Source organism: Esox lucius, chromosome 12 (assembly GCF_011004845.1).
Source record: "Esox lucius isolate fEsoLuc1 chromosome 12, fEsoLuc1.pri, whole genome shotgun sequence".
Lineage (NCBI taxonomy): Eukaryota > Metazoa > Chordata > Actinopteri > Esociformes > Esocidae > Esox > Esox lucius.
In genome coordinates this window covers 14,074,423-14,095,238 of record NC_047580.1, presented here as the reverse complement: position 1 = coordinate 14,095,238, position 20,816 = coordinate 14,074,423, and the positions used below count along the sequence as shown (strand labels likewise).

The window sequence follows — 20,816 nt, the reverse complement described above, 5'->3', positions numbered from 1 at the left end:
GCCCAACTCGTCCATTACAACTGTTTATCTAACCCTGGGCTATTTGAGGAAAACATATGTCGCTGTACAGTGACTAACGGCAAGACAGCAGTGGCCATCTTGTTTACCCCGTAGTCCTTTAACCTTCCTGTGACACGCTCACTGGCTTCACTGATGGATTTATTTGCGCTCGTTAACTGGGAAAATTAAAAGCCATTTCCTTTAATAGCACAAGTTTAAGTACCAGTTAATGGATTCATCTATTTCTCAAAAAGGGAGGTGGGATGTGTGTGTGAAGGGTTGGTGGGTGTGGGGTTTTAACACAAGCATTCCATTAAACCCTGGGGATGACTGAGGACTGTGTGATGTCACTGCCACTTGACTCATCCCTTTATGAACGGCCTGAGTGTTCTCTCAGTTCTATCTTCCCTTAATGACTTTTTTACTTTGAGAGTTGGGCCGCATTAAATGGCTCACTTTATTCACGTTAGTCATCGCATTAAAACACGTGTTATTGCCTTTAGGCTCTGTTGTCATGGTTTTGAAACCTGGTGTGAATGAGTTTGGAGCTGGTACATGGATATTTTTTAGACCTCAATAGTCGTGGGGAGTATCGTGGGAAACGGTCTGTCCGAAGGTCTGGCCACGGAGCCGCGTGTCCATGTGTTACGCCTTCTGTCTTCTTTCGCAGCGAGAATTTCTCATTGCTAGTGTGATACATTTTTCCTATTTACATATTATGTAAATTGCATTTAAATTAATTTGTCTTTGCGACAGTTGTTTTTGTCAAAAATAGGCTGTAATATTTGTTGTTTCTGATAAAGGAATGGCTTTTGTTTCATTTACCGATCAGAATCATTTGTAATTGCGTTTAATTAAAAACAAACAGTTTTTCAAACTGCATACTATTGTGCTAATTTACTTTCATTGATTAAACTGGGGGAACCTTCTAGCCCCCCTGTTGACCTATTTGATGTCTGTTACGATGAGTTATTTAATCTAGTCCCTCACACTAAATTAAACAAGGCAGTCTGGCTTGCAGCGGAGATGAGGAGTTGCGTGGCGTGAAATTGCAGCCATTGTTGAAAGAAGGCAGTTCGAGCAAAAGGAGTTCTTTTTACATTTCCATTTTCTATCATATAATTATAGGCCTGGGAGCCAGATATGCAAATTACGCTTGATAACAGACCTCAATGGGCGATCGTCTGAGATTACGTTTAACCCCTTCCCCCACAAGAAAACAAAGTGTGCAGTGTGCGAGGGGCAGAGACGATTGGGTCTTCATGGTCCTCGCTCCATTTCTGGCGCCCAAACCAAAGTGTTACCTTTTCTTTCTCCTGGCTCTCCTTGAGCTGTTGATCCAGGAGGTTCACTGACAATGAGGAACAGAAAATACGAGAATAACGAGAATGAGGTAAACAAATCATGAAAAGAGCTCATCCATTCCTCAGGCCCGCTACTTTGCCCAATTCATCCGAGGGGACAGGGAAGGGTGTACGCGGTGTGCGCCTCACATTTGGAAGCTGATGGACTTCGCAACACCTTCAAAGGCCTTGGGCCTGTGAGAAAATGCATTAGCTCCCTATATCCCCACGCTCCCTGTCTGTCACGACTAACCTGCAGCTTTCAATCACCACCACACACTTTCATGTTTTGTATCCTTTTTGCTTTAACGATTTGAAAGGCTTCTTCTGTCTGAATTGGAAGACAGCAATTTGGTGTCTTTTTACATGCGGCAGGACATTGAATCTTTTTGAAAGACAAAGCCTCAAATGTTGTAGATCTCTGAAACCAGGCCGTGAGATAATCAGTCATTTGATATTATTCAGTTCTTATTTGCCTGATGATTAATCTACACAACTCAAGGAAGGAGCGCTTCTTTCAAATCCTCAAACCAAGCGCATGCATGGAGAGGTCTGTCTAAACCAACTGTCTAAATGGAGCGTGGCTCAGTGTTTACCATAGAGTGCTTCCTCAACACCCCCCACCCCACATGTGCCAATGTGAAAACAGAGGCGGCAATTGAAAGTGTTAAAAAGTGAGAGGGTGTCACATTTGTTCTCCCCTTGAATCCTTCCTTTTTGATGGGAAATCCTCTGGAGTGGGCACTGTGCGCTGGGCTCTTTTGGAAGGTGACAGGAGTCATAGCCTCGGTCACAAAGAGACAAACACACACACACACGTAGCAAGTCAATGAAAACTTTTGTTCTCTCTGGGGTTCTTTTAGAACTTCAACACAACACATCTGCCTCTGTCACCAATAAGTAAATGCAATTATATGGGAAGTGTAGTCTTTAATTCACCTTTTCATTATTGAAAGTCTTGGAACCTATAATATTATTGGAATTGATATAAAAACATAATGATGTAACGAGAAGTACAACATTGCTTGCGATTTCTTTCTTTAAGCTGTCCTTTTCGTGTGTTAATGAGTGTATCTCTTCTGTGTGTTGGTGAAATGGCCAAACGGGAAGGGAGAGTAGTCCATCTGCCACCATCTCAGAGCTCCACACACATACACAAACATGCACACGCACACACACACACACACACACACACATAAACGTTGGAGGGTCTCACCTCTCTCAGTAGTCTAGTTAACTTTGACCAGTGATGTATATAATCACAAGTGATATATTTGAATGTCAATCCAGATCATCTCATTGTAAGTATACTATGTTTATTACATTATTAAAGTTAGATTTTTCAAGGTCCACAGCATATTGTTCATTTAAGTAATGCAACTGGGATTACATAGACACGGTGACTTGAAGACTATATCCTTGTTTGTGGAAAAGTGTGTTAGTGGTCTCTTGTTGCTGGATGTTGAGCAACAAGTAACATGAATGAGAGATTGAGAGAGTGTGTGAATAAATGAATAAGTTCCTGTGCTGTGTGTCTGTGTGAGCAGGAATCCTGTGACAGTCCACATCTCTCTTCCTTCCAGCTCACCCTTCATGAATCATTTAAAGCAGCAGCACTTTGAATCAAACAAACTCCTACTAATCACATTAGCCTAAGTGATCTGGGGAAGCCTGGGGCTAGCTTCCCAGCCACAGACAACATGCTCTTTCTCCCTCCCTGTAAATCACCTGCACCTCTTAAGTCCTGTAAGCCTCAGACTCTGGATAATAGGCTGTTTCCCCCTGTCCATTGAGCTGGGACTGGAATAATGAAGGATCAAGGGGACATAGGAGCAGGGGCAAAAGGGTACAGAAAGAAGGTGGGCTCCAGTGCAGCGGTAATGCACAGACCAGGACCCAACATTAGAGCTGTGGAAAATGTGTGTCAGCTGACTGTACTAAAGATCTATACTCAGAGCACAGTACTAGACAGGAGAGGTGTTATGGTTCATAGAAACACTGATTAGAACACATAGAAACCCGGCGTTGATGATAAATAGTAGAAGTGGAGTTGTTCCTGGTTGGTCTGGTAGTGTTCTGGTGTGTTGATAATAAATAGTAGAAGTGGAGTTGTTCCTGGTTGGTCTGGTAGTGTTCTGGTGTGTTGATAATAGATAGTAGAAGTGGGGTTGTTCCTGGTTGGTCTGGTAGTGTTCTGGTGTGTTGATAATAGATATTAGAAGCGGAGTTGTTCCTGGTTGGTCTGGTAGTGTTCTGGTGTGTTGATAATCGATAGTAGAAGTGGAGTTGTTCCTGGTTGGTCTGGTAGTGTTCTGGTGTGTTGATAATAGATAGTAGAAGTGGAGTTGTTCCTGGTTGGTCTGGTAGTGTTCTGGTGTGTTGATAATAGATGGTCGAAGTGGAGTTGTTCCTGGTTGGTCTGACAGTCTTTTGGTGCGTAGATAATAGATAGTAGAAGTGGGGTTGTTCCTGGTTGGTCTGGTAGTGTTCTGGTGTGTTGATAATAGATAGTAGAAGTGGAGTTGTTCCTGGTTGGTCTGGTAGTGTTCTGGTGTGTTGATAATAGATAGTAGAAGTGGAGTTGTTCCTGGTTGGTCTGGTAGTGTTCTGGTGTGTTGATAATAGATAGTAGAAGTGGGGTTGTTCCTGGTTGGTCTGGTAGTGTTCTGGTGTGTTGATAATAGATAGTAGAAGTGGAGTTGTTCCTGGTTGGTCTGGTAGTGTTCTGGTGTGTTGATAATAGATAGTAGAAGTGGAGTTGTTCCTGGTTGGTCTGGTAGTGTTCTGGTGTGTTGATAATAGATAGTAGAAGTGGGGTTGTTCCTGGTTGGTCTGGTAGTGTTCTGGTGTGTTGATAATAGATATTAGAAGCGGAGTTGTTCCTGGTTGGTCTGGTAGTGTTCTGGTGTGTTGATAATCGATAGTAGAAGTGGAGTTGTTCCTGGTTGGTCTGGTAGTGTTCTGGTGTGTTGATAATAGATAGTAGAAGTGGAGTTGTTCCTGGTTGGTCTGACAGTGTTCTGGTGTGTTGATAATAAATAGTAGAAGTGGGGTTGTTCCTGGTTGGTCTGGTAGTGTTCTGGTGTGTTGATAATCGATAGTAGAAGTGGTGTTGTTCTTGGTTGGTCTGGTAGTGTTCTGGCGTGTTGATAATAAATAGTAGAAGTGGTGTTGTTCTTGGTTGGTCTGGTAGTGTTCTGGTGTGTTGATAATAAATAGTAGAAGTGGTGTTGTTCTTGGTTGGTCTGGTAGTGTTCTGGTGTGTTGATAATAAATAGTAGAAGTGGAGTTGTTCCTGATTGGTCTGGTAGTGTTCTGGTGTGGTGATAATAGATAGTAGAAGTAATGTGGTTGCTGGTTGGTCTGACAGTGTTCTGGTGTGTTGATAATCGATAGTAGAAGTGGGGTTGTTCCTGGTTGGTCTGACAATGTTCTGGTGTGTTGACAATAGATAGTAGAAATTATGTGATTGATGGTTGTGTCTGGTTGTGTTCTGGTGTGTTGATAATAGATACTGGAAGCTATGTTTCTCCACTACTAAATACCTCACCACCATGCAGCCATGTTTTATGGATGAGCTCTGATGCACCACAGCAGTTGCTGGTCCCTCTCAATCAGCATCAGGGAGTTGGGCGAGTTGGTACACTGTCAATGTGTGTGTGTGTGTGTGTGTGGTGGAGAGGCTGGTGGTGGGGTAAAGATGTGCCACCCACATAATTTGAGTGCTCCCATCGCCTGTGCATGTGGAATCCAGGCAATTTGATTACTGTGTCTTTGTTCTCTTTATTGGACAACCAGGCTTTGTCAGAAATAAGACCACTTTGTTCTAAGCTCTGTTTTGCATCCCTATAGCTTATTAACTTGTTTTTAGATACATTTATTCTGCAGAGACAAATATTGTATTGTACTGTTCATTTGACACAAAAGCAGGAAGTCTCATTTCAAATGAGAAGGGGTTGTCCTCTTGCCCTTTTTTCCTATTTCTGTCTTTTTGTCACTCAGTACCTCCCATACTCATCCCTCACAGTGTCTAAGTGGTTATGTTCTTTTCACCAGTATTAACCAATTTTATTTCTTTTTTTTCCCCTCCACTTTTGCCTTCTGAAGATCATAGAATGATCAATGCAGGTAAGCACTGCTTTTTCTGACGTTATCTTCTATTCTTTTGCCTGGAAGCGGAGGGATTGGTACAACTTCCTGTGACTATACAGTTCAATATAAGCACATAAGCAATATGAGTAGGACCAAGAGTTTTGTGTTATGTTCTTCTCTTTTATTCTGTCTTTTTAAGTGCTGTCATCTGGGTTTTTGGCTAGTTGGAGATCCTAGGTCACTCTCTAATGCTTACACGCACGGGAGGCGTAGCTCTATGAATAATTACACCAAACTTCTTGGATGGAGGATGAAAACACCATTTCATCAATGACTTTATTCCTCACTTTTCTCAAGCTGTTCCTCTCCAACTGATCCAATCATTGATCATCGGAGGACTGATCATTAGGATGGTTGAAAAAAAAAGTCAATACTCTTCAAAAGCTAGCATTTTGAATTAGATTCTAAAAAGTGTTGGTTAACTCTGAAGGTGTGCAGAAACAACTTTCTCTTTTAAATAGACTCGCAATTCTAGACTTATAATGAAGCCCGTCCAGTCATTCAGGAACAAAGTCAGTGGAGCATGTAATTCAATATCTAATAATATCTAATACAAATCGGCTAGTTGTTGAGATCTGGCTGCTTCTGAAATGTTGGACCGATGTGATAATTATCTTAGATCACAGTACACACAAAACACTGAATTTGTGACGTCAGATGATCTGATGTTGAGGTAGAACAAAACCAATCAAAATGCCTACCTTCTGTCATGACTTATTCATAATAATCACCAAACCAAGCATAACATTTCCCAGTACATAATAAAACTGTGCAAGTGTGCTCTCCTAAGAGCATTGACATGCCTTAGCCAGACGTCACAGAGATTTCCTTGGGAAGAAATTACAATTCCCTTTGCTCTAAGATTCTGTCATAACCCTATCTGTATTATTATGGAGGTAATGGCTAGTTCTATCAGCCATGGCTGTGTTCTTCTATCCATAAGTAGTGGTGTCTTTTTAAATGGGCCAGGGTCTAATGAAAATTACCATTAATGATTGTGTGAAAAGGTCACTGCTTTTCTCTACAAATGATCTGCCATTGAAATGATCTGCCATTTTCTCAGCACCCTGGAGTGCTGAGAAAAAGATGGAAATCCCAATTCAGCACCCTTGAGCACCTCATTGTGCTTTGCACTTTGTTGGGACATTTTACCAGTACTTACGAGGGAACATTTTGTTTTTGTCCTAGAGGTCAGGTGTAGTGGAGAAGTTACAATCAAGATTAAATTAGGTTTATGAGTTAGGATTTCTGGTTATTGTAATGTTAAGCTTTGGGTGTTACATTAAGAGTTAGATTTGTGGTTATGGGTTGGAGAAAACAGCACTTTTGAATAGGAATAATGTTTGGGGTTACCACATCAGTTACAGTAAATGGTAGTATAGTAAAATGTGGACTTAAATTACATGAAATTCATTATTTTAGATCCATTTTATACCAAAACATACTAAAACATTAATCAAAGTGCAGTTAATAACTATTTGGAAAGTGAAAAGTTATGTTGTTTTGGCTCTGCTCTCTAGCACTTTGGTTATGAAATTATACAATGACTAAGATGTTAAAGTGCAGACTGTCAGCTTTAATTTGAGGTTATTTACATTCATAAGCCTTGAACCGTGTTGGAATAAAAGCCCTTTTTATACCGTCTCTCCATTTTAGTGGACCTAGAGTAATAGCACAAATTTAAATCATCTTAAATGAAGTAAAAACGTCCTTTGCATTTGTTGACTTCCTGCAACTTATAGTCATGTGCTTATAGTCATACGCTGGGTATCTTCCCTGGTGATGCTCTGACAGGTCTGTGCTACAGCCGTATTCAGTTTCTGTTGGTTTCCAGGTATTTTTGCCTTCATTCTTGTCTTCAGCAAATGAAATTCAAGCTCAACTGGATTCAAGTCTTTTGATTGACTTTGATGGGATCTTTGTTTTGCAGGAAGGAGAAGTGCTGTCTAATATGTTTTGAGGCATTTGGTTGGATTTAACCAGTAACAGCACTCTGTCTCAGGTTCATCTTCTCATCTGTCCATATGACTTAGTTCCAGAACTCTATGAAAACAACAGGAACCTTGTGTCACTGTCCAAATACGTTTAGACTGCACTGAAGCTTTTATTCATTGTACTGCAAAACCAGAGATTCCGCCAATTCTAAATAATGTATTATTTAGTTTATAGGTCCCAAAGTTATTTCCCAATGTTCATTTTAGTGGTAAGACACCTTCAGATAACCGAGGGCTGCAACTATTAATTAAATGAACACTTGGCTTAATAAGTCGTAGACAGCATCCGCAAAGTGTCTGTTCTCTAGACTCTGTCCTTTCAGAATGTATAGCAGAACAGGTTTGGAACTATAGACATTTCTGTGACTTTAGGCCTCTCCTGGAATTTCTACTCTGACGAACACTGTTCTCAACTAGCCCTATGAATAGCAATACATGAATGCCCTATATAGACAAAATCCAGATGGAGAGAATCAAAAAAGAGGTCTCTGCCACAAACACTCGCCATTTATAACAGCACAGTTGAGCCCACGTCTTCTGGCGGCTGAGACGGTCGACCTCTGGTTGCATGGTCAGCTTCTTGTCCGGTGACAGCCACAGAGCAAGGTGGATGGGTCCCAGTGGATGTAGGCTTTGTAACACCCGTGTCAGGTGGGCCGGGGATTGTGAGGACAAGTGGATAAATCAGTGGGGTGTGTGTGTGTGTGTGTGGGGGGGGGGATTAAGCATGCATTGATGGACACACTGCTCTGTAGGAAAAGGGCCTGTCCATGATGGGTTTTTGGATATTCTAGGGATGACAAGAACGTCGGCATCCTGTGATCTGAGGATTTTAGTTGGTATATATGACATGAGCCTGTTTTTGAGGTTGGTGGAAGCGTGACTGTGCAAGGCTTTGTGTGTTAATAATTAGACTCTGTAGTCAGTGTTGAGCCTGTGTGTGCAGCCAGTGAAGTGTAGCAGAATTTGGGGTGATGGGATCTCTGTTAGTTTCCAGTCAGGACTGTGGAGGTCTTTTAGATTTGGTGCAGCCTGACGAAATAGAGTTCAAGTATTCTTGACTGGATGTAATGAAATCATGGATTCTTTTTTAATGAATCTGTAAATGCGCCGTCATATTTTGGCTGTGTTCCTTGGATGAAAGAAGGCCGCTGTAGAAGTGTTCTTTATCTGGGTGTTGAGAGGACAACTGCTGTTTTCCAATTTCAGAATGAATGGAAGTCCAAGTACATGCTGTTGGCTGGGTTTTCCCTCCTCCCAGACAGTACATGCTGTTGGCTGGGTTCTCCCTCCTCCCAGACAGTACATGCTGTTGGCTGGGTTCTCCCTCCTCCCAGACAGTACATGCTGTTTGGCTGGGTTCTCCCTCCTCCCAGACAGTACATGCTGTTTGGCTGGGTTCTCCCTCCTCCCAGACAGTACATGCTGTTTGGCTGGGTTCTCCCTCCTCCCAGACAGTACATGCTGTTTGGCTGGGTTTTCCCTCCTCCCAGACAGTACATGCTGTTTGGCTGGGTTCTCCCTCCTCCCAGACAGTACATGCTGTTTGGCTGGGTTCTCCCTCCTCCCAGACAGTACATGCTGTTTGGCTGGGTTCTCCCTCCTCCCAGACAGTACATGCTGTTTGGCTGGGTTCTCCCTCCTCCCAGACAGTACATGCTGTTTGGCTGGGTTCTCCCTCCTCCCAGACAGTACATGCTGTTTGGCTGGGTTCTCCCTCCTCCCAGACAGTACATGCTGTTTGGCTGGGTTCTCCCTCCTCCCAGACAGTACATGCTGTTTGGCTGGGTTCTCCCTCCTCCCAGACAGCTTACTCTGCGTACTGTATTTTACTGATCCTTCAGAATTGTCCTTATTTCAAGTGTTATACATATAATTCATTTAGGAAATTGTCTTATCCATAGAAACAGAGGGAATACATTTTGAGATAGCCAGGTGAGAGAACCGCATATAACCGGCACAGTGACTTTATTTCCAAAACAATTAGTTAATCAGCGCTCATGTCAGTGCTAGTAGGGAACGAAGTGGAAATATGAATATTTCTTTTTTGGACAAGGTATCAAACTGAGCCCAATCATTTATAAAGTCTGTAACAGGGAGAGACACAGGGAACATTTTACTGAGAGAAATCAAAGGTTGAGGGGAGGAGGTGAAGGAAGAAATCAAAACCTAAACCAAAAGACAAATCCCTCTTAAGAGAAACTGGCTTCCTCTCTGGGGCAGCCTCCCGGTGGTGATTTGGGAGGAATGGGTGCTGGCGGTCATCATTTTTGGAGGCCTTGGCACCTTCCATCGCCTGGCAGTCTTCCTCCACCTCCATCTGGCAGCTGTGCCTGGTGCATTTTCGTCGCTTCTGGCCTCAGCCCCGAGCTGCTCCCTGGGAGCCCCTAAATACCTCCTGTGACGAGGTCCCTATAGAAGGCAGGCGTGTAGGGGCGGGCCTGGCGGAAGATTACGGAAGCTACCAGCTTTCTTTCTTGGGGGCTTTGGCGCGACGCTGATTCATGGCGTGAGGGCGTTTTCCCACCACAGTAGCTCGGTATACACCCTTCAGGTGTTACTGCACCTACACACTGACTTCCTGATTCTCTTGCCATGCTGTGTGCATGTTCTCAAATTGGGTGGATTTTCCTGGACTGGCTGCTGTGCAGGAAGACGACAACAGGGGTCAGGGTTGTGAAGGTGGGTTGTTTTTCACCAACCCTTCGGACCCTTCCAGAACCTCTCACCTGCCACTGCCTTTCCCAGTGGACCTCATTAGCAGTTATGCAGGCTGGGAGCCATTCTCCCAAAACAACCACATACAAACAGCATTCTAGGGGTTGGAATGCAACACTGGTGCACCTCTCAAGCTTTAGTACACTGGACTAGTAGAATATTAACAATTAAATTGGGAACGCAATTTGGAAGGCAGGAGAGCCTGTCCCTTATCAGAAATGTACTTGGGAAAATGCTAAATAATACATTTTAATTCTAGACAGGAGAAATATATTGTTTTAGCTGTTAATAAAACATTTTCTATTAGTTTCTTTCTGTAACTTTCTAGCAGTGTAGTTCTCAGTGTTGCTTAATGCAGCTAAGCTAGGTTGAATATTCTGTATCTATCTGCCTCCAACTAATAGCTATGTGCAAAAACAAACAAATCATTACTATTAGTATAAACTAAAATGGAAGAAAACCTGAGCTCTACAGCTCATTATTACGGGTGGAATCAGCTGGTGGCTGTTGATTCATGTGAATCACAAGCATAGAGCAGGGTTGAAGTGCAAAGTCTTGCATGGTGACGTTTTAACGCGGCTATGAGACTGTTTCACAGACCAGGTGTTTTGATAATTATGATGTAACAGGTAGCTATGTCAATGACACAATATGCTTGGTGCCTTGAATAAGAAAATGTGAACATTATTTAAATTGAATATAAGTTTTGAGTACAATTTCCCTTTGAAACTAATTGAAAGCAGGTACAGTCTCAGTTTTCACAGTTTGTCTTTTATGTTGCACAACTTAAAAAACAGTCACATTTGTGCTCAGCAAACATGTCAAAACATTTAAGAATCTTGGTCCAAAAAAAGCCAGTTAAATGTTTGTTAAATTAGATTCATAGCTGCAACAGTGTGTGGGAAATTAAGTGTTTAAATCCCATGAAAATATATGTATGTATGCCAATTGTAGGTACAGACGACACTGTTCTGTCAAACAGATTTAAATAGTTTTATTTTCCAAGTTTTAAAAACATTTCTGTAAGGTTGCAAACCATACTATCTGCAAATTATTTCCTACCTGGATCAAACATAATGCAGCATCAACAGACTTGTGGGGATTGGTTTTGGGGCGTGTTGATAATTTTAACCACTCTTTTCTGCTAGTAAACAATGATCCAGACCTCTGGGTTCTGGAGGGAGGTGTGACAACATGATTTGATGGTATGACCAGGCTTAGACTTGGGGTAAACTTGGAATGTCTGGTTGACTGTTACAAAGTAGCCCTTTGCCACCAGCCAGACTTAAGTTCATATTTTATGTACTCTCTGACACTATAGTTAATTCCAGTCACAACTTTTGTAGTTGCTGTACAATTGTTTATTTTTTGTAAATTTGAGAGTATTACCACACAACACATGGTCTGTGTACTGATCATATAATCATAAGACAGAAACAAGATCGTTCTTCTGTGGCATTTTATCTGGTCAATGGCAAAACACAGAAGCACCGAAGGACAAGGAAGACGTGCCAGAAAAACAAGGACATTGTTTCTCTATAGTAGTTATGTAACATTTTAATGGTAGAGACGACTCATCCAGAAAGTAACAAAAACAGTTTAAGTGGCGTTCATGATTCTACAATAAGAAAGAGACTGGGCAGAAATTGAATTCATTGGAGAATTGCTCTGCTATCTAAGATAAACATTACTCCTCGTCTCACATTTGAAAAAAGCTCATTGATGACCCCAAGCCGTTTGGGAGAATGTTCTGTAGACAGACAAGTCATAAGTGGAATTTTTTTGGAAGTCCTGTTATGTTTGGTGTGAAGTGAACACAGCTTTTCACAATAAGAACAGCATCCCCACTATCAAACATTGTGGTGGTAGTGTGATGGGATGTGGATGCTTTGCTGTCTCAGGTCCTCAAAGTTTTGTGATCATTGAAGGAACCATAAATTCTGTTGTCTGCCAGCAAATTCTACGGGAGAATGCCCGGTCAAGTCTGTCACTTGAAGCTGAAGCGTAATTGGGTTATGCAGCCGGACAATTATCCTAAACACAAAAGTAAGTTCCCCTCAGAATGGCTCAAAAGAGTTGGATTGGCCTAGTCAAAGTCCTGACTTTAACCCCATCGAGATGCTGTGGTACCTTAAAGGAGCAGTTTCAGGGAATCTGCGAAGAAGAGTAGGCCAAGATTCCTCTACAGTGATGTGAAAGACTGATCTCCAATCAGAGGAAGTGTTTAGTTACAGTTGTTGCTGCTGAAGGTGGCGCAAGCAGTTCTGTTCAGGGGGGTAATCAGCTTTTCACACAGGGCCAGTTGGTAATGGCTTTTTCCTTAAATCAATACAATTATAATTTCAATATGGAATTTTGTGTTTACTTGGGTTCTCTTTGTTTTATATTACATTTTGTATGTAGATCTAAAACCATTCATTGTGATGTATATGGATACCTTTTCGCGGGACTGTGTATATACCCTCTAGCCTTAAGCACAGTGTTCATAGGCGAGGAATAGGAAGGCTGGCTATAGGCTCAGCCCAATGGCTTGAGTTGTTGACTACCGCTCGTTGTTTGGCCTCCCTGTTCTTGTCAGGACATGGCGAGGCCCCCAGCCCTCCCATGAGCATGGCCTTGTAGCAGGTCAGCAGGGAGCGTCCATTTATCAACCCATGACTGCACCAGATAATTTCCCTGCAGCGAGGCCAAGCTGACCCCCGAGGCTATCAGCTCAGGCGCATCTTATGATGAGCATGCTAACTGGCTAACACCATTAGTCCACTGTTGTCCTTCTGACTTGCCAGCCACCTAGTGGCAAGCCACATTTTATCAGTGCCATGTGATGCTACAGCTGTCCGTCTGTTCAAGGGTTGAGTGAGGTCACTGTGAGTTCCATGAAAACATCTCTGACAGCAATAGGTCTATTTACATTCCATCCCACATAGCATGGATTATCCAGGAGGGTGCTGTGTAAACACCTTGAGTCTATACTGTATGTGGAGGCTGTTTTGGGTTGGCTTAACCTGGTCCTGGGCTTCGACTGGTGCAGGTCCAGTGACCCAATACATCTCCTCTTTGGCTCTGTTGGTATTTCTGGTCCAACAAAATACTTGTTGTTCATGGTGGCTTTTCATAAAAAGGTTGGACTTATCACCTGCAATTAGAATGAAGAACACAAATCCAACTCTTATATTCACAATTCCAGCACAGCTCAAATATCGCCCTCTCATAGTTACACTTCTAGCACAGCACAAATACAACCCTCTCATAGTTACACTTCTAGCACAGTACAAATACAACCCTCTCATAGAAACTCTTCTAGCTTGTTTACCTTATTTGGTGAAGTTTAAATACAATCCCCCATTCCTCCCTCCCTCTTTTTCCCTTTCTTTAAGCTCTTATTTGGACTGAGATGCCAAATCAAACTGTTGTACCAGCCTGATTGGTTGGAACAGGCCCAGGTCTCTAACTATGGTAGCAGTCCTCCAACCTCTCTTTAACTCCTCCACCCTCCTCTATATCCTCAACCTCTCTTTCACTCCTGCTCCATCCTCTATATCCTCAACCTCTCTTTCACTCCTCCACCCTCCTCTATATCCTCCAACCTTTCTTTAACTCCTCCTCCATCCTCTATATCCTCCAACCTCTCCTTACCTCCTCCTCCATCCTCTATATCCTCCAACCTCTCCTTACCTCCTCCTCCATCCTCTATATCCTCCAACCTCTCCTTACCTCCTCCTCCATCCTCTATATCCTCAACCTCTCTTTCACTCCTCCTCCATCTTCTATATCATCCAATCTCTCTTCCAGTCCTCCTGCCCTCCCTCCAAACTTTGGAATTCATCCATATCCCCCTAATCTTCCATTCTCTTAGCTGGATTCCCTTTAGCATTGAGCACTGTACGAGACTGCTTGTGTTTTGTTACGAGGTCCGTTTGTATGTAGTGTGTGCTTAGTGTTGTCATCTGAGTTGAGTCGGCAGCAGAGCTCACCTAGTTCCAACTCTTTAGTGGCTATTCTCAATTGCCCAGAGCCACTTTGAGAAACCTAGAACACTACAGTCTCTTTCTCCCGTTTCTCCCGTTTCTCCCGTTTCTCCGGTCCCAAACCTGGCTAATGAGTCAATGGAATCTGACTTGGCTAAGATGTGGTTGTGCTGCCCTCTGGTGGCTGCTAGAGGCACATCTCTTTTTAATCCCACAATCAAACTTGGATTCAGCCGTAAGGAACAATTGACAGATGGTTAAAAGGTTGTTTTTTATATCCATGCAGAAAGTCACACACTAGACAGTTCTGGTATATGATAGAAATCTGTGATGACAGCCTTATCTAGTTTGGTTCTGGGTAACAAAATAAGATTATTAGATGTACTTTGAGGTTTGTATGAGGCAGTTCTAACTGATGGTTCTGTGTAACACAAAGACTCGGATCATTACAAAATGTGTGTAAATGTGTTTTTGTGTGTTATTAGTTGACTTGGTATGGTACGTGTTGTGGGTAAAGCTGGTTTTGGACTGTTTTGTGCCTCTCAGGAGTAGGTAAGTTATTGTTGCGACAGGGTTTGTTTGTGTTTGTGTGTAGGACCACACCTTCCTGAATTCTGTCATCTCCTATCTGAAGGTCTCTAGCCAGACTCTAGCTTTGACTCACAGCCTCTCCCCTCTGCAGCCTGCCAGACGGCATGCCTATGTGCTTTCTCACACCAACCCTTGACCACACGTTCACTTGCACCCGTGAATACTACTGTGAACTGATATTTGCTTTTCCATTTGTTATTTTTTCAACATTTCTTCCTTTCTTCCTTCCTTCTTTCTTTCCTTTCTATTTTCCTTCCTCACTGACTGGCAGTGTGAAGATGTATCCGGAATATTTGCTTGTCATGTTCATCATCTATTTGAATCTGATACAAAGGGAATTGTTATATTTATATAAGTAGTGTGATAGCTGGATCATCAGTACCCACATAACTCCCTTCAGTTGGAGTGGTCTTGACTGCTGGTTGTCTTGTCCACCAGAGGGGGCTGATGCTCTGGCAGTGACAAGGACAGGATCCTCTCTTTCTCAGAGCCTTTAGTATCAATCTGTACAATCCTGTTAAGGTGTGACCTGAAAAACCCAGACCAAACCGAATCACTGTTTTCGCCTTTCCTGTCCTCCAGGGCTCACAAGCAATGCAAAAGTCTTCTGAAATATCAGAACTGACTGAGGCTTGAGGCTGAAATTAGAGACAGAAACTGTTGAGGCCGAGACAGATGAGACTGAAACAGATGACACTGAAATGAGAGACTGGAAAAGACAACGTTTCCAAAAGAGTCTTGTACTGGCTTCCTGGACTGACTCCCTGTTGCCAAGTGCTGTAGTGTCACGTATGTTAACAGGGAACATATGGGTAGAAGGATATCTGGGTTGCTGTGATATCATGTATTTGCGCCACATTTCACCCGTTGCCCATTGTGGGATGGGAAGGAAGGGGGAGGATAGTTGTGTTGGGGGCTGGGCTGTAATGGGGCAGAGGGGAGGGCCTGCCCCTACACGGACGGGGTGAGTGGGTGGGGGCCCATCTGGTGTATGTCTGGTATGGATGTGCGGGTGGCCACTCCACCCTCGACCCAGAAAACGTAACCCCCTTCTGCACTATACATACATATAGCCCCTAGGCCATGTGCCCCCCAGGTCCCCACCCTCCCTAGTAATTAGACACATCGCCCCCGTTTTCTCCCCATGACGTCTGCCTAAGCCTCTTGGGAGAGTGGGGTGAGGAGTCCATTAGCAGCTCTTGTCAGTGAGATGTACGTTTGTGTGTGTCTGTGTGTGTGTGTGTGGTGGGAGGGAGAGCGAGGTGCTCTCTGTTCACCCAAAGGCTGACCTATTGTGTATGACTGTGTTTGTCGGGACTGTGTCTGTGTGGGTTCCTTAAGCCATAGTTTGAGATGACCCAGCTACACTGAGCATTTCCTCTGAACACGAAGCCAATCTGAAGCCCCCTCTCTGTGTGGGCTCGGCCCTCAGTGATTCACACACTAATGCCACCGTTCTCGTCTGGGTTTTTTGGGGCGTTATGCTAATGGCAATGTAATAGATGCTTTCTCCTACTGAGCATGAGACATCACCCGTTCCAGAATGGGCTGTAGAAGTGTTTCAGCGACTTACTTTTTAAGAACCATGTCTCCTCCTACTCCATCTTGACTCCACAGTACCAATTACCATCTTGACACTGATGAATTCGGATGCTGACACATTTTTGGCGGTGGCGCCAAGTTGTCACCGACGCCTGAAAGTGCTGTGAGGCTTGTTTGTGACATTGCAGGGGAATAGATACGGAACATATGGCATCTATGATGATGCTTGAGCATGGACTACTTTAATGGAATTACGCCCCTTATCTCGGGTGGGAGGCAAGCGCTGAACAGTCATTAGAACACAGATCCTGCCGTGACAAGACTGCGCTGAGCTCCAATGTGTTTGTCGTATTGTATTCGCATGTTCCATAATGTCGTTGATAATTAATTAAAGAGGAAGAAATTGGCAGCACAAAGTTTTGTGCAAACACTGAAACCAAATATGTAAATGTAGAAAGCGGGGAAAGAATCTTGTTTGGTTTATAAAAAGACCTGATTCACAAATGTCCTTGGGGGGTCATTTGGAAATTACTTGTGAAATCTGAAGTTTAACATCAAAATTGTCCACAAGTGTGTTCTTTCATTATCTCATAAAGTTAAGCCGTTAGGCAAATTGAATCAATTGGATTGGGGATTTATTTAGCTACATATCTTATTTATGAGGTGATTGTCCCCCTGGCAATCCCGTTCCTCGTTTCAAAATAGATTATGGTGCACTAATTGATAAGATAAACACACTGTTATTTTGCCTCCTTGCTAAACCTTGAAACCAAGTGAAGTCTCTTAACACCACACAGTCTAAGCCCTTATTCGTTAACAGCACTGAATGTAACAAGGCAACATTGTTATTGGGCTCTTTCAATTACTCTGTGTACTCTAGCCTGAACGATGATGTGTACTCCGAGCAGAAATGTTCTTCCTTGCTTTCTGTCTGAATATTAAAGAGTCCCTATTAAATTTGTGTTGCTGTGTAGAAAGAGGAAGTGAAGGATGAAGGACCACATTACGGGCCTATTGGGTTCGAAATGAAAGGAGACAGGCGGGTTAGGGAGGAAGGTGGTGGCACCAAAGGAGGCGGGGGCAGGAGATTTCAGCCCCGCCTACCCAAACAGGGGATTTCCTGTGAGAGTTGTCCATCTGAAGAGGTCACTGTGACCAGCGTTGTTACCAGACCGCGTGTTGTTACCCAACGTCTGGCAAAGTGAGACTAGTCACATGCCTGTTTAATTGTTAAAAAGGGTTCAAAAGGGTCGGGAGTCAGAGTGCAAGACGCCGTGTGTCGGGTGTGTGGCCTCACCCTACCTGCATGCATGCGCATTTACTCCATCTTTGTGCGGGTGTTTGTGCCTGTGTTTGTGTGTGTACACATCTGTGAGCGCGCTCAAATGTGTTATGCATGCGCACGTGTGTTTGGGTGTGGGGATGGATTTTCCAAGCTTAGGTGTCTCCAAGGGACCCCTGAGTACCAGCTTATCAGCATAAAGCATTAAACATTTATACTGACCTACAAACTGCTGGAGCCCCTCAGTCACACGTCAGTGCAGCCCTCTGCCTTCCTGGCTGCCATGCTCATGGAGGAGTGCCCCCTTTTATACCCACCAGTCAACCAAACACCCCCATGAATTCACAGTTATAAGTTCCACTTTTCTGGTGGTCTGATAATGACAGTGTAAGAAGCCAACATCAGGGGCAGTGGTCGTTAGCTACATTAGGCAACCTGATGCCATTTGGACCAACCTGATGCCATTTGGACCAACCTGATGCCATTTGGACCAACCTGATGCCATTTGGACCGACCTGATGCTTGGCTGGGGGACTCCTACTCTCCTTGAATACATTTTCTTTTGCAATGCAACTGTACTTGAGTTATATTTATTATTGAAATACACATTGGCTTAACAATTAATAGGTTTTGAATAATTGCAAATGGATAAGAGAAGCTCTTATTCAGAGACTGTGATTGGGACGTGGCTAAGGCTTTTATTTCCTCTGGTTTGGTTTATTTTGCTTTATTAATGCTTATTTTCTGAAACAAATCTCCTTTCTAATCTAGTGAACAGCTGAGTATGGAAAAGCAGTCGTTTGTAGATAGGAAAGGAGGGAGGGAGGGTGAGGGAAAGAGAGAGCGGTGAGTAGACGGAGGCTGTTTTTTTCTTTCAAGTCCATCACTCGGCCTGAATGTGCGACGGACAGGTTGATGGAAATTGATTTCCGAGTGAATTATTCGGGGGCCTCTGCCTCTGAGAGACAATAACCTTTTACCAAAGTGCCTTCCCATCTCTTTCTCGCTCTCCCAGGAAGACATCTTCATTTGTTAATTTCAATATGCCGGCCCTGTTCCTGGGCGTCTTCTCGCTCCACTGTCGGCCTAGCGGACCAGATGTACCTGTCCATTACAATCTAGCCATCTGATTGATCGAATGGAGAATGATTCATAGAGGAAATGTGGGAGTGGGACATAGAGCTATAATAACTAGAGTGAGGTAATACAGGTTTTCTATTGGTATACCTGTCTGTTCTCAAACTGCCTGACCTATAGTTAGAGAATGATGTGTGGGAGAGAATATGACTGGAGAGACAGAGAGAGTAAATTATTGCTGTATTTCTCGAGCGGCAACCTACCTCACTATTATAATCTAGCTGTCTGATCGATAGAATGGTGATTGATAGGTAAATGGAAGCAATAAATGGTGGCTGTTCTTCTCTAGCTGTAGCTCTGAATTACAATCTAGCTCAGTGATCATTGATGGATAGAATGGAAACTGATGTGTGATGTGGATGAACGTAGAGCAATATTAATTAGAGAGTGAAGCAAGTAATAGGTAGTAGTTGTTGTTTTCCTTCTGCCATGGAATGGAGCCAAGACCTGAATGGATTAGGTTGGGTTTTATTGATCAAGGTGGGCAGACAGTGGCCGATGAGTCAACGTATTGACCCAGGGGCTTGTGTACAAACGGCCAGTATCAAGGCCTTCTGAAGAAGACAGGCAAGGTTATGTTTCTATCGCAACACAAGTTTCTCAACTCCAATGCCATTTTATTCCATGGAGTCCACTATGACCATGGATAATGTTCTAATATGACAAACACATTGTCAGCTTAATAAGCCTAATGGTTACCACAGTACTAGTGTCATGTAATAAGACTAATGGTTACCACAGTATTAGTGTCATGTAATAAGACTAATGGTTACCACAGTACTAGTGTCATGTAATAAGACTAATGGTTACCACAGTACTAGTGTCATGTAATAAGACTAATGGTTACCACAGTACTAGTGTCATGTAATAAGACTAATGGTTACCACAGTACTAGTGTCATGTAATAAGACTAATGGTTACCACAGTACTAGTGTCATGTAATAAGACTAATGGTTACCACAGTATTTGTGTCATGTAATAAGCCTAATGGTTACCACAGTATTAGTGTCATGTAATAAGACTAATGGTTACCACAGTACTAGTGTCATGTAATAAGACTAATGGTTACCACAATAGTTGTGTCATGTCATTAGCCAAATGATTACTACAAAAATAGTGTCATGGAATAAACTACAGTGTTGCCAGAATGGTAGTGTTAATTGTCAGCATAACAGCATTGTAGTGCAATACTAAAACATTAAAGGCTCTGTTGTTGGGGCTAGCATAGCATAGCCTCACATCGAAGAGACAGTGAGTGCACTACTAGCTTTCTCTACTCAGAGGACATGTCACTTCTGGCTCTTGCCAGCTTTGGTCCAGATGGGTCCAGGAGCAGAAGGTATTGGATCATATCCAGGGTGTAGCAGGAAGCCTGGCCAACGGATGGAGGCCTCCTACAGCATTGAGAGCCGCTCTGGGCCTGTCTCACAAGCAAGCCTTGCCTGCCTGACTGATTGGCTAGTTCACTGGCTGATTGACTGTCTGGTTGACTGACTGGCAGGCTCATTGACTGGCAGACTGGTTGGCTAGTCAGCTGGCTGTTTAGCTAACTGGCTGGCTGGCTGGCTGGCTGCCAGAGCCATATATACACACACACACACACACACCCCACAGTCACACATACATACCGTCTCTCACACAGTCTCTCTCTCTCAAGCACACACACACATACAAAAAGACAGGTGAAGCTTATATTTTACATCCCCACACTCTGTCTCTCCCTTTTCCTTGTCTCCCTCTCTCATTCACCTGTGCTTTTTTTCAACCTTTTCATCTGAGTCCAGTCTCTCCCTCCCTCTCTCTTCCTCCCTCCCTCCCTCCCTCCCTCCCTGTCCTCCTCTCTACCTCTCTTCCTCCTTCCATCTCCTCCTCTGCTCTCCCAGTTGTCAGACAGAGGCTGCTAATGACCACACTGGTGACACACACAATGGCCTTTCTGACCTTCTCCTCTCCCATGCTCCCCACTGCTCTGCTCTTTCAACTGGCCTCCAATTTACCTCCTCCATCCCTCCATCACTCTCTCTCTCTCTCTCGCAGTATCTCGTTTCCGTCTCTGGTTTCTCTTTCCCCATGAGATCTGATTGTCTGC

At 43.4% G+C, this 20,816-nt stretch overlaps 1 protein-coding gene across 8 annotated transcripts in view; it reads left to right on the top strand.

Moving 5' to 3' along the window:
* The window catches only part of agrn (agrin), a 236,336-nt gene that overhangs the window by 57,356 nt on the left and 158,164 nt on the right, over positions 1-20,816 (top strand). For 6 of the 8 annotated variants that reach the window (XM_020051742.2, XM_020051741.2, XM_020051743.2 and 3 more), the window contains exon 3: positions 5,451-5,471. The exons of the other annotated variants lie outside the window; for them this stretch is intronic. In XM_020051742.2, coding sequence (XP_019907301.2) covers positions 5,451-5,471 — 21 coding nt within the window. The remainder of the gene's footprint in view (positions 1-5,450; positions 5,472-20,816) is intronic. 8 annotated transcript variants of the gene reach the window in all.